The sequence below is a fragment of the Silene latifolia genome, chromosome 1 (genome assembly GCF_048544455.1).
Source record: "Silene latifolia isolate original U9 population chromosome 1, ASM4854445v1, whole genome shotgun sequence".
Classification (NCBI taxonomy): Eukaryota; Viridiplantae; Streptophyta; class Magnoliopsida; order Caryophyllales; family Caryophyllaceae; genus Silene; species Silene latifolia.
Window position 1 is genome coordinate 23,607,592 of NC_133526.1, and position 13,610 is coordinate 23,621,201.

Here is a 13,610-nt window from a genome sequence, read left to right on the forward strand (position 1 = left end):
GTCCTTAATTCACCCTAAAGTGTAAACAGTTTAACTTTCGCCCTCGCTGCAATACTCTATTGTTCGCTACTAGTCTCCCTCTTCCAACCTTTCGGTCCAGGTCAAGGTCCACTAAGAATAAAGGTCTAATTGCGTCGACTCAATTAGGCGATTACAGTTATATATAGCATTTAAACAACAAAGACGGTACCGGTATTGACCTAGTAATTCGATTACTCTCCCTTCAAATCATGGGTCCCCTATAGTCTTAGCATAGGGAATTAGCTACTCATAATTATCAGATTAACAATTACAATAACCAAACAAATCAAACTAAACATAATGAATGATCTAATTGATTAAACGATTATAAGCAAAGAGAGAAAAGGGATTAAAAGCAATAAATACGATAAAGAAATAATTAAATTGATAATACCGAATCCGAGTAGCAAGGTAGAGAGTCGAATTCCAAAGAACAGTGACAAAAGCAACAGATGAAAATGTACGTAGTAAGGGAGATGGGGGTAACGTAGTGTTCTCCTCAGTCTTATACTGAAAAATTGTCATAAACCTAATCTATGGACTGATTACCAAAAGCCCATCAAAGATAAGGCGGAAATAAACCAAAACACGCGAAATCTCCTCGATCGAGTAAGTTGATCACTCGATCGAGCACTAAGTCACTCGATCGAGCTAGAACTACCTCTCGATCGAGCACTGCTTGCTGAACATCCTCGATCGACTCCATGAACTGGTCGATCGACCAGTGTTGAGTGTATAAAGCATTCGATCGAGCACTAAAGCACTCGATCGAGCTATGTAGGCGCATCAGGACTTGAATATCTTCCTTAACTCAGCTCATACGTCCTCCAAGTGTAAGATTCCTTAACTCCGGCTCCTTATTTCCCATAAATGCATACAATTGGGACAATTAAGGCTCGATTTAGCTCCTCCTCGGTCAATTCCTGCAAATTACAATAAACGGACCAAAGTAGAATATTCGGGGGTATTTGTAGCCAGATGCTACATAAAAAGCACAGAAATGCTTGTAAAAATGAGGTGAAAACCTTATATAAAAGACACGCATCAGTTATGACGCTGACCGGGAGAATGGCGGCCCTTTCCCGTTTCATCTCTCGGTCGGCCGACAAGAGCACTCCGTTCTTCACAGTGCTAAAAGGAAATAAAGACTTTAGCCTGGGGGAGCAATAGAGCACAGCTTTCAGGCAACTTAAAGCTCACCTTCTGACACTGCCGACCCTGTCCAGGCCGATGCTGGGGGAGACGCTATATCTATACTTAGCAGTTACCTCGGCCATGGTCAGTGTCGTAATCGTCAGGGAAGAAAACAAGCAGCAGCACCCAATTTACTTTATCAGCCATACACTGCTGGCCGCCGAAAGAAACTACCCACTGATCGAGAAAGCAGCCTTCGCCGTCGTCGTTGCCGCAAGGAAGCTAAAACCCTACTTCGACGCACATCCCGTGACGGTCTTAACCGACCAGCCATTGGAGAAAGCGTTGGAAAAATTCGAAAAATCAGGCAGGCTTATCAAATGGGCGGTGGAGCTCTCAGGCTTTGGTATTCAGTACAAGCCGAGACCTTCGAAAAAGGGGCAAGCGCTGGCAGACTTCCTGGCCGAGTGCACATATCAAGAAGAATCACGACCCGGCATGTGGGAAGTATATACCGACGGGTCCTCCACGGCGAACAGCTCAGGAGCCGGTATCCTTATCATCAGCCCTAACGGGGACGAGTTTGAGTACGCCTTGAAGTTTACCTTCTCGGCCTCAAATAACGAATCCGAATACGAGGCGGTGATAACTGGAGTCGAGTTAGCTAGAGCTGCCGGGGCGGAGCATATTGTGTTGAAAACAGACTCGCTCTTGGTGACTAATTAAGTCCGAGGAGAGTATGAGACTCGAGACGATGGGATGATAAGGTACCTGGAAAGGGTAAAAGCTGACACTTCAAAATTGAAATCTTTCCAAATACAGTGCATCCCCAGGTCTGAGAACAATCGAGTTGTTGCTCTCTCAAAACTTGCCAGTTCAACCATCAAGAATGCCAGTCGAATCGTGCTAGTGGATATCAGAAATGCTAAAAGCATCGCTGAGACCGTCGGCATGGTGGGCGACATCGAAGCCGAGATGACGTGGATGACTTCGATAATGAAATACAAGCTGACAAATGAGTTACCGGAGGACCGCAGTCTCTCTCAGAAGATAAGAAGGATCGCTGCAAGGTACTTGGTGTTTGAAGGAGAATTGTACAGAAGGTCCGTAATAAGACCACTCTTGAAATGTGTCGGCCCAGCCGACGCGGAGCTTATACTGACAGAGATTCACGAAGGCATCGGTGGACACCACATGGGGGCAAGAACGCTAGCCCACAAAGCTCTCTGAGCCGGCTACTTCTGGCCCACCATGCTGAACGATTCCAGGGCAAAAACCAAGAAGTGCAAGAACTGTCAGATGCATGCTCCGGTAATACATGCACCTTCTCGGGACCTGCAGCCGGTACTTAGTCCCCTACCATTTGCACAGTGGGGTATGGATTTATTGGGACCATTTCCGACGGCCTCCGGAGGAAGGAAGTACTTGATCGTCGCCGTTGACTACTTCACCAAATGGGTCGAAGCTGTCGCGGTGCCTGCGAAGACCACGGCGGCCGTAATAAAGGTGATTTGGGAGAACGTCGTAACTCGTTTTGGGTTACCCCAAGTCATGGTATTTGACCACGGCCGATAGTTTTGGAGCGACATGGTAATGAACTGGTTGGAAGAGCTCGATATCAAGTTTGCATACTCCTCCGTCTGCCACCCTCAGAGCAACGGGCAGGCGGAGGTAGCAAATAAAACCATACTGAACGGTTTGAAGAAGAAGGTTGAAGACCTAAAGGGAAGATGGGTTGATGAGCTACCCGGCGTCCTGTGGTCCCTTCGAACCACGGAGAAAGAAGCAACGGGGTACAGTCCATTCCACTTAGTCTATGGGTCTGAGGCCGTCCTGCCAATTGAAGCAGCGGTGCCAACATTCAGAACGACTACCTTTAACCCGGTTGAAAATGAGGAAGGCCTGAGAGCCTCCCTAGACCTGGTCGAAGAAAGTTGAGATACGGCACGCCTCAACTTGGCAGTATACCAAAACCGAATGAGAAGAGCCTACAACCGTAGGGTCCACAAAAGAGACTTAAGAGTTGGAGATCTAGTCCTAAGAAAGTCGGCCGCCACCAACAAAAGAAACATACATGGTAAAATGACGGCCAACTGGGAGGGACCCTACAAAGTGGTTGAAGAAATGAGGCCGGGTACATACCGGCTCACAAACATGGAGGGCGTTCCTCTAATGAGCCATTGGAACACGGACAACCTTAGGAAATACTTTGTATAGCGGCGGAGGTGTCCGAGACTGTTGTGGGCACCCCAACGCGTGATTATATCTAATGAAGAGTGATCCAAGTTGTCCATCAAAATGCTTGTCCCCTCCATAGTCACTATCAAGGTAGACGCCACGGCCAAAGCCCAGCAGTCACCACAATGGCAGTTGATACTCGCGAAAGCGACCAACATGCTTAGTAGACGCCACGGCAGTCACTACAAATGCAGTTGATACTCGCGAAAGCGGCCAACATGCTTAGGAACGTATAAGTACAGTTGAGACGCAATTCTAGTCGCCTCGGCCAACCGAAGGCCTGGCAGAGGAAGCGATCAATATGTCTACAGATACGAACGCTGTCGAGCCGTAACCCCGATTACCTCGGCCAAAGCCGGGAGCGACGGGGACACAACGACCGATACGCTAACATGTTCACAACGGCAGTTGGGAAGCGCAAATCTGACCGCCTCGGCTAAGACCGAGAGTGGAGGAGGAAGCGACCGACATGCCAACATGTTAAAAAACGTTTAAGTACAATTGAGATGCGCATTCTAATTGCCTCGGCCAAGCCGAAAGTAAAAACGAAAAAGCACTCAACATGTTGAAACGTAATAAGACAAATGGAGGATCAAAGCCTCGGCCAAGCCGAAGGCAAATTAAACAAACTTCATTAAAATATTTACAAGTAAGACAGATACAAGGTCGACGACCGTCCCCATAGGGATAAGCCTAATATCAACCTACCAAAGTTTTACAAAAAAGAGAAGGAACAGCAAAAAATGGCAACATTAAGTCTTGAAGCACCAAAAGGATGGCAGGGAGGAAAGGCTCAAAAGTTGGCCCCCGAACAGCTGAAGCTGTCAGAAGGGCCAGGTGAGTCTGGTGACGACCGCCCATCTCCCTATGCTGGTTGTTGCTTGCCACCGGCAGCAGCAGTGGCATTACCGTCGGTGGACGGCTTAGAGGATGACTTGGCAGCTTCTCGTGCCTTCGCCTTCTCAGCCTCCTCCCTAGCCTCCCTCACCCTGACATCATGGGCCGCCTTGGCCGCAGCCTTGGCCTCAGCTTCCTGAGCAGCCTTCGCCGCCTCAGCCTCTTCCGCAGCCTTGTCCTCCGCAGCAGAAGGCTTTTCATCAAGGAGCCGATCAAAATCTTGCCACGGAAAGGTGCCTTCAGGAAGGAGCACCTTGATCACATCCCTTGTGGCATCTTCAGCCTGGTCCCGGTACTGGGCACACATGTTAGGGATAATGACAGTTTTAAGCATCTCAATGTCCTTCTCTCTCTGAGCAAGGACAGCCTTTGTGTTCCTATGCTCCTTCGCCTCGACTAAGTGCAGGGACTTCCATTTTTCCTTCTGCTCAACCGCGGCCTTATAGCCGCCCTCAAATTTGCCTTTCTCCTCCCGCAGCTTAGCGGCATCAGCCAGCGCAGACTCAACCTTGGCTCTCTCGGCCAGGACCAGCTTCTCAGCTTCCTCCTTAAGCTTTCGCTCAGCGAGGAAGTCCTTCGTGGCGGCCTGGAAGTCCTTCTTCGTCCTCTCGGCCTCCTTCTTAGCAGCGGGTAGCTCAAGCCTAAGCCGTTCGAGCGCAGGGGCAGATTGAGCCATAAGCTTTTCCTGCTCGATAAGCTGAGTGCCGGCTTGTTCAGCCCACCTCACCAGCCTTTTGGACAACTTTACGCCGTCCTCCCTGATCTGAACACAGAAAGCCTTCTGGGATGAGGAGTCAGCGGTGACATTTTTATCACCCGTCTGCACAGGCTGCTTCTCCAGTTGCCGTTCGGTGAGAGGAACAGCTGTCGACGGCTGATCTACAAAAAACTCAGACAAAGCATCCATGTCAACGTTCATTGACATGTCAGAAAGCATGTCATCAGGAATGCCTAAAGAACCTGCTAAATCCGAGCCATGGGTTAGATCAGTACCAGTCCTGGCCTTCTTGGGCAGAGGGCCGGCTGACCCCTTTTCTTTCCCAGCCTCGGTAACAGCAGCAGCAGGCGTTGCCTCTTTTCTCTTATTTGAAGGAGGAGGACCCTCCACAACGGTGACCTCCTCTTCAACATCGACGACCACCTGCTCCTTTTGGACCACGGGGATTGAAGGTTGAGCCAGAGTTGACGTCGTAGCCGCCGAAGGAATCGATTTTGGTTTTCGGCGTGGCACGTTTCCGCCAATCTCTGCCTGAGTTACCCCCACGTTCATTGCCTTCATCTCATGCTCCATAAGCTCGTGAGGGGCTGGTCTGCGATCACGTGCCGCGGCCTTAGGATGCAGCTCAACAACTCTCCCGCCCTTGTCAAGTCCCAACTTGTTGAGGATGGAGACAGACAGATCCTGACCAAATCGATCTGCAAAAGAAACAGAGCAACGGTTAAGCAAAAGAAATAAACCAAGACTCAAATACAGAAGCATAAAAGTAGAAGTGGGCCTCATACCGACCCCACTCACCCTGGCTAAGGGCCGGTATGAGGCCGACGTGGCAAAGCGGCTCGTCCTGAAGAACGATCTGAGTCGGGGGCATCCATCCCTTAGGCCTGCCATCCTTCTCAGCCTCACACAGCCTCATTGCCCGCGTCTCGTCCTCCTTAAGATAGACCTTCTTGGCGTCCATCTTAAGTTTATTACGGGAGACATACTTATCATACTCCCCCGACTCTCGCATCGCAAATTGACGGGCTCTGGAAGGACCGGGGCAGCGGATAGTCATCCGGAACCTCAACGTATACCCACCGCCCCTTCCAGTCCTTGTAAGATGTCAGCTTGGAAACGGTAACATAACCCGGCTCGGTCTGGATGCTGTACCACCCCGTGCCACCTAGGGTGGTCTGCCGAAGATGGTGGAGCCGGCGGTACAAGTTAACCGTTGGGGCCTCCCCCTTAAAGAGACAGAGCCACACGAAGCCAATGATCGTCCTAATGGCCAGCGGATGCAGTTGTGCCACGGCGACGTTCATGGCCTTAATGATGGCAGCAACGTGTTCATTAAGAGGAAATCGGAGCCCATACTCCAGGTGTCTGATGTACACGCCGATACACCCTTCGGGAGGGCAACAGACGGCCTGATCACCCTCAGGAACAATTATTCTATACCCCCCGCCGAAGGAGTAATGATCTTCAAAAAGATCAGGCCCGGACACGGAGGCGAACTTGTTTGTCCAGACGCGATCAGGATTGATCGAGCAGGCTTCGCCGTGATCCAAGAGATGCGGCCTCTCCGAATCAGATTGGGTCGCCTCATCATCATCACCAGAAAAACCCTTCAGAAATTTCTCATCAATTTCAGGAGACGGCGACTTGGGACCCCCAAACCCCACCGGGGTGACAACCAGTGGCTCCTATTCAACAGGATGCGACGGTTCGCCCCCCGGCGCAGAGGTACTGGGTTGAGCATCAGCAGAAGACATGGTGACAGAAAATACTTAACAAAATAAAAGTTGGAAAAATTTGTTTGTTTACCTTGGAAGAAAGTGAAGCGCCGAGTAACGATTCGGAAGATTAGAGAGAGAAAGAAACTCTTCGAAAAAACTAGAGAGAGATATTTTTTTGAAGAAATGAAGTTTGATGGTCAAAATGAGGGGCATACTGCTCTATTTATAGACCAAAGCCCATTCAGTGGACCAATCAGAGCAAAGCCCATGAAGCATCCACCAATCAACGCCAGGCCACGTGTCAAACATGCAGCCACGGAATGTCAATCGACGAAACAGTAACCAATCGTCTTCAACACACCCATTGGTATCTACTTACCAACGGCCAGCCGATCAACCAAGCTTGGCAGCACCGGCCTGGGGGCAATCAGAAGCACACGGCACTCCCAACCTTGGTCTCGGCCAGCGCCTTTTTTCTTTTCCACATTGGATGTCCATTACACAACCATGTGGAGAGGGGATATGGTACGGCCTGAACATGACCAAGCCGAGGAAGAAGCTTGCCGATGAAGAAGTTCAACATGCGCAGAATACGCTCAACACTCATCGAAGGTCCATACCACGGCATAGACTACGCTGGGGGCAAATTGATGGGGCATATTCTGCACCCGCTGACCGAGTCAACATCTTGACCAAAGTCAAAGCTAAAGGATAGCAAGTCAACGTATTTGATGGCCTAACCGATACAGCCTGTCGGCCCGTCACTTGGGTCTCGGTCTCGGCAACTAGCCGGCCGAGAGGCACATCCGCGTACTCACATCCAGTCCCCTCGGCATGGAGTCAACCAGGCCTGCCGGCCTGCCATGGGTCCCTCGGCCGAGGGTAAGACCGTTTTTCCACCTGCTAGCCACTTGGCCACTACGTGACAAAAGGTGAAAGTCTATAAATACTCTACTTCTCCCAACGAGAAAAGGATCCCAAATATCATCTATAAACTGGTATAAAACTCCCTTATCTCTCTACAACATACTTTGCCAAGTAACACACAACTTATCTCTTTAAGTTTACTGACTTGAGCGTCGGAGTGAGTTCGCTCGGCCACAGCCGAGCCCTCAGTTTGTTCATTTTTACAGGAGAGAGCGAAAGGAAGAGACAATCAAAGACATCATTCTACAAGCAGGAGTGGTCACAAATACTGCTTCGGAATTACACCCGGAACAATCTGATAGATCCGTACCTATGACAAGATATATTAAGCATTGGTTAACAGGGGAACACTGAATGGTAAACAACTTTACTGAGAATGTCACCATTTATAAATTATTGACACACAACATGCGGTCACATTTAAGACAAAAATAACTACATATCTCAAATATAATGGTCACATTTTCATGGTACATAAAAAGGTTATCATATTAAGTCAGAATGTCACCATTTTAAGTTGTAAAAACACAAAACATGTTGTCACGTTTCTTACCCAAACGTCTACATATCAGGACTATCATGGTCACATTGTAACAGTAAATGAGAATTTAACCAACTTTAGTCATTATGTCACCATTTCATGTTTTTTAACACAAACCATGCTGTCAAATTTAATACTAAACAAAACACATATAACGACTATAATGGTCACATTTTAATAGAACATCAGAAGGTCACCATTTTCAGTAACAATGTCACCATTTTAAGTTAAAAATACACACGTCATGCTGTCACATTGTTACTAAAATGTCTACATATTATAACTATCATGGTCACATTTTACCAGTAAATCAGAATGTAACCAACTTTAGTCAAATGTCACCATTTTAAGTTTAAAAATTCTCTCAAATTTCATACTAAAACAACTACATATAACAAGTATAATGGTCACATTTAATAGTACATCAGAAGGAAACAATATTTAGTCAGAATGTAACCATTATAAGTTGTTAACAGACACAACTTGCTGACACGTTTCTTACTAAAACGTCTACATATCATGACTATCATGGTGACATTTTGACAGTATATCAAAATGTAAACAACTTTAGTCATACTGTCACCATTTTAAGTTAAATATTTATAGCTAAAACGTCTACATACCATAACTATCATAGGCACATTTTAACAGTTACTCGGAATGTAACCAACTTTAGTCATAGTGTGGTCATTTTAAGTTTAAAAATGTTCTCACATTTCATACTACTGCAACTACAAAACAGAACTATAATGGTCACATTTGAATAGTACATCAGAAGGGAACCATATTAAGTCAGAATGTCACCATTATAAGTTGTAAGCACACACTGCTTGCTCTCAGGTTTCTTACTAAAACATCTACATATCATAACTATCAGGGTCACATTTTACCAATAGATCGGAATGTAACCAACGTTAGTCATAATGTGACTATTTTAAGTTTAAAGATTAATAGCTAAAACAAAAGAGTGTGTTTTGACAAAAGAATGCGTTTTGCTTAAAAGGGCAACACTGAACCCTAAAATGGTGACACTATTTCGTAAACTCATAATCTTTTGAAAACAAATTTTGTGCTTCTTTCAGGTTAGCTGTTGTTAGCTTATGCACAGTTAATCTTCATCTTCAACTCCAACAACATCAAAAGCCTGTCTTTCACATCAAAAATATGCTCATTCTGCATCTGATGAACAAAAGCTTAACAAATTGACCGATCACATGAACGAAAAATATACTAATATTCTGACTCCCATGCTGTTTGCTTATGCAGCTACCAATATTCATCTACAAAACTGACCTAACAACTCATGAACACACAGCAAGAAAATATGAAAAAAAAAACATGAAAAAACATAAAAAATTGACCGAAAATCTCATGAACACACACATGAAAAAAAAAACTTAATAAATACAAAAAGCAAGAAAATATGAAAAATTAACCTAAATCGTCCAAATAAATCAGGAAGAACACAAACATTGCATATTTATGTGAGGAAATTTAAAAAAAATACAACAATTTGTTGATTCATTATTGCATATCGTCCATTAAAATCATCACCAAAATCAAAACAACATAAAAAACAAACATTTGCTCATCAACATCGTCGCAAAATCATCGTCTTTACCATCAAATAATTTACAATCAGCGGTCTCAACATTAACAGAATCCGATCCAGGCTGAGCAGTCTCAAAATCAACAATTTGTTGATTATTAACATCCTCCATTGCCGAGTTCTCCTCCATAGCCATGATGTTGTGAGAAAAAATTTATGCGATGATCATGATTGTGAGAATTTGCATGAATATTTGACGATAATTATGAAATTTCTTTAGAAAAGCATGAACAATGTAAGAAAAAATGGAAATTTGAATTGTTGATTAGGTTGTTAGGGTCGAGGAAAGTGAAAGCATGGGTGAAGGAATGTCATTTCTGAAGGCTAACTATGACGTAAAGTGTGATATGGTGGAAGATTTAATGCAAATTGGCATTAAAGGCCATTGTACCTTATGTTCCCTACAAACAAGGCTACTTTAATTTTATATATTATAAATTTGGCCCACCCATATGTACTACCCGCCCATATTACACAATGTGGCATCGATTCGCCCCGTCTCTTGTTTGTGACGGATAGCGTCCGTCACAAACAAGAATTTGTGTTATCAATAACCATCTTAACCTACTACTTTATCTTACAATTTTATTTATTATACTATTCTCAAGATATAAAAAAATAAAATAAATATAAATTACAATAGCAAATAAAAAAGCTCCATGTGGCAGTGGTAGGGCCTTGGTTGATGGCTGATTGCTCGTGTCATCATTTCTCTCTCTATTTTTTGTTTAAATAATAATGTTAGCCAATGAGAGTCTGCTATGTGGCGGTCATGGAAGAGGGTAACAATTTGGTCATTGTATTCCTCTGACAACCTAGCAAAGCAACCGGTCATGGCTTTTATTTTCTTTTTCCTTTATTTCTTGGCCTTAAAATTGCTTGACCGGTCATCAATATAATTGATAAAGATGGTCTTAGGATTAAGGGGTTAATTTTGGTGACCTTCAACTACTCAGGGTCAATTGGTGACCTTGAGTTGAGTTGGTGACCTTGTTGGTGACCCGCTAGGTGGCACACTCCCATTGACTGGAAACAAAAAAAAGGACAACCGTCAAAATAAAGAGAAGGTGACATTTGGTTGAGTATGATGACCCGGTAGGTGGCACTCTCTCATTGGTTAAAAAGTGAAAAATAATTGGGTTGGTGACCTAGGTCGTGACCTTCTGCTTGGGAGTTGGGAGGATGAAAGTGGGTCAAGATAATTAAGGTGTGATAATGAGGAAAAATATTGGTGACCCGATTAACTCGACCTTCTGCTTAGGGATGGTCTTACTTCCTTCTTTTTTTTCCTCATGCTAGTATGCTACCTATCCTTTTTATAATGCTAGATTGCTAGGTCCTTAATTATTGAAGGCACTCAATTTACCAAATCTTGTCTACTTGCTCCGTGCCTTTACCGTGAAAATGAAGAGGTTATAATACCCTTCATACTTCTCTTCATTCTTATAACTATACTACATATATAGAACAACAAACATACTACTCCTATATGCTCCATGGAACCGTGAGTTTGCATGCATTGTAAACTCATTTTGTTGCTTCAATTATTCTAAGTGTAGTTGAAAGGAAAATCTAGTAAGCATCCATATTAATTCTTACTACAATCTCTTCCAAAACAAACAATATTACTAATACTATTTCTATTACTAGTACTAATTCATATGCATGAGTATATTTCCTTTCTAATTTCCACCATGCTATAAGAGGAGAAGAATAAGAGGATTCCATCATTCATCATTTCTACAACTCCTATTTTATTAGTAATTCTTACTAAAGTTTTGGTAAGATTGGTAATAATAATATTCAAGGGTAATTTCTCATCATCCTAAATTTTGTTTCTTCCTCTTTAAATCGTGACATGTGTGTTTTTATTTTTGTTAGGCTATCAGAGGATTCCGACGAAGACGTGTATTTTATTGACTCGGACCTTGACAACTAAGGTAACGAAGGACGTTACTCGGTGTCACACGATATATTTGTTGTAGTTGCATGTATTAGGAATTGATTTTGCAGGTTTAAAAGGATTTTTGATGGTGGTAAAAATTACTAATATGATGGACTTAAGTTTTTACTAATTATTTCAATGTTTAGATAACATGCAAATAGTTTTGGATTTAAAATGATTAATAACAAAATTGACATATCACTTAAAATGGTTATAAATTACTTTTATGGAATATTTGACATATTATAAGTGACCATGAATTTTTATAGTATTTGTTTTGCAATTATAGTATTTATTTTGGAATTTATATTGTTATTACGATTTATGCAAAAACCGTAATATTGGACTGTTTTAATTAGATTTAATGCAAAAGGTCTTCCAGAAACGAAGTTAAAGCTACTGTCGGATGTAAGTGGAGTTTTCCCACCAAGAGTTCTTACCGCATTAGTTGGATCAAGTGGAGCAGGGAAAACAACTTTAATGGATGTTTTGGCTGGAAGAAAGAATGGTGGACATATCGAGGGAGACATTAGGATCTCAGGGTATCCGAAAATGCAGCATATGTTTGCCCGAATTTCAGGATATGTTGAACAAAATGACATACACTCTCTCCAAGTCACAGTTGAGGAGTCTCTATGGTTCTCATCTTCCCTTCGCCTCCCTAAAGAAATCCTTAAAGAAACCAAAGAGGTGAGTTTGATGGTAGTCTGGTACTATAGTTTGTCGGAGTAATTGTTGGGATGCCTCTTTGATTTGCCAATATTTAATTTGCCAATGTGATTGCAGGAGTTTGTTAAGGAAGTGACGAGGCTTGTAGAACTTGATAATCTTCGAGACACTTTGGTGGGAATGGCTGGCAGCAGTGGCCTATCAACAGAACAGAGGAAGCGATTGACCATTGGAGTTGAACTCGTATTTGAGTCAGATGCAAAGGCCAGGAAAATGACTTTCCGCGTACTTGCTAGATTGAAATTAGTGGTGGGATAACTGGAGGATAAATATGAAATGAGGAGTATCTGTTTGATGTAAGTTATATCTTGTATGTGTTACATTTTGAGCTTAATGAGAATTTTCACATTCTACCAAAAAAAAAAGTTTATTTGACTTTTGAAAGAATATGCAACCTAGAAAAGCGTAGTAGTTGAAAAAATACTTACGAGAGCCAATCGTACTCATAACCTCCCTCTTCTGGTTATCCGGATGTAGGTTCAGAAAATCCATCGCCTTCATTTCCGTGTTGAGCACACCGATTACTTCATCCACGATTTCAACTTTCATGTTGTGGGACGAGACCAAGTTAGCGAGAGCTCGAGCTAAAGCTTCCTTCAATTGCGGCGTCAATTTTGATTTTGATCCCGAAGACGATCCCGATCGGCCCGTCGAGAATGTCCTGGACATGTTTGACAGTGATATAGGGTTTGCACTCTTTCTCGAGAACGTTGGGACACGTTTCCGACTGAAGACTCTGAAAAGTTTTTCCTGGAAAGAAGTTGGACAAGGAACTTTCTACCAAGAACAAAAGATTATTGGCAAAAGAGGTTCAGTAAAGCAAAGCATTAGATCCACTTTGTTAAGGCAAGAATGCACGATTAAGCCATAATAGCCAATGCTATGACCCTATTCAACACCGAGATGTAATACTATGCTTGTAAATAAGATTAATGCAATTATAGATCTAGCAGCATAGCAGGCAGGGATGGAACACACACAATGTCAACACAAATTCTTATTTCAGACCGGCCGATCCGTCTGAAATAATAAGACGGGTCAAACCCACCCATATTACACAAAACAAACCGTCCGGAATTTGCAAATGGGGGGACATGTAATTAATGAGCCGTCTAAAAGTTGATTTGTGTAAG

At 43.5% G+C, this 13,610-nt stretch overlaps 1 protein-coding gene across 1 annotated transcript; it reads left to right on the forward strand.

Annotated features, from left to right (window-relative positions):
* Positions 1–11,209: 11,209 nt before the first annotated feature.
* On the forward strand, positions 11,210–12,842 carry LOC141656173 (ABC transporter G family member 31-like). Its single transcript, XM_074463057.1, has 4 exons — positions 11,210–11,593; positions 11,685–11,743; positions 12,131–12,438; positions 12,535–12,842. The coding sequence occupies exons 3-4, from the start codon at positions 12,229–12,231 to the stop codon at positions 12,733–12,735; spliced, it is 411 nt and encodes a 136-aa protein (XP_074319158.1). The 5' UTR covers positions 11,210–11,593; positions 11,685–11,743; positions 12,131–12,228; the 3' UTR covers positions 12,736–12,842.
* The last annotated feature ends 768 nt before the right edge of the window (positions 12,843–13,610 follow it).

Coding starts and splice junctions, on each gene's coding strand:
- LOC141656173 (XM_074463057.1), top strand. CDS start 12,229: ATGGATGTTTTGGCTGGAAGAAAGAATGGTGGACATATCGAGGGAGAC. Junction 12,439..12,534: donor TCCTTAAAGAAACCAAAGAG/GTGAGTTTGATG, acceptor ATGTGATTGCAG/GAGTTTGTTAAGGAAGTGAC.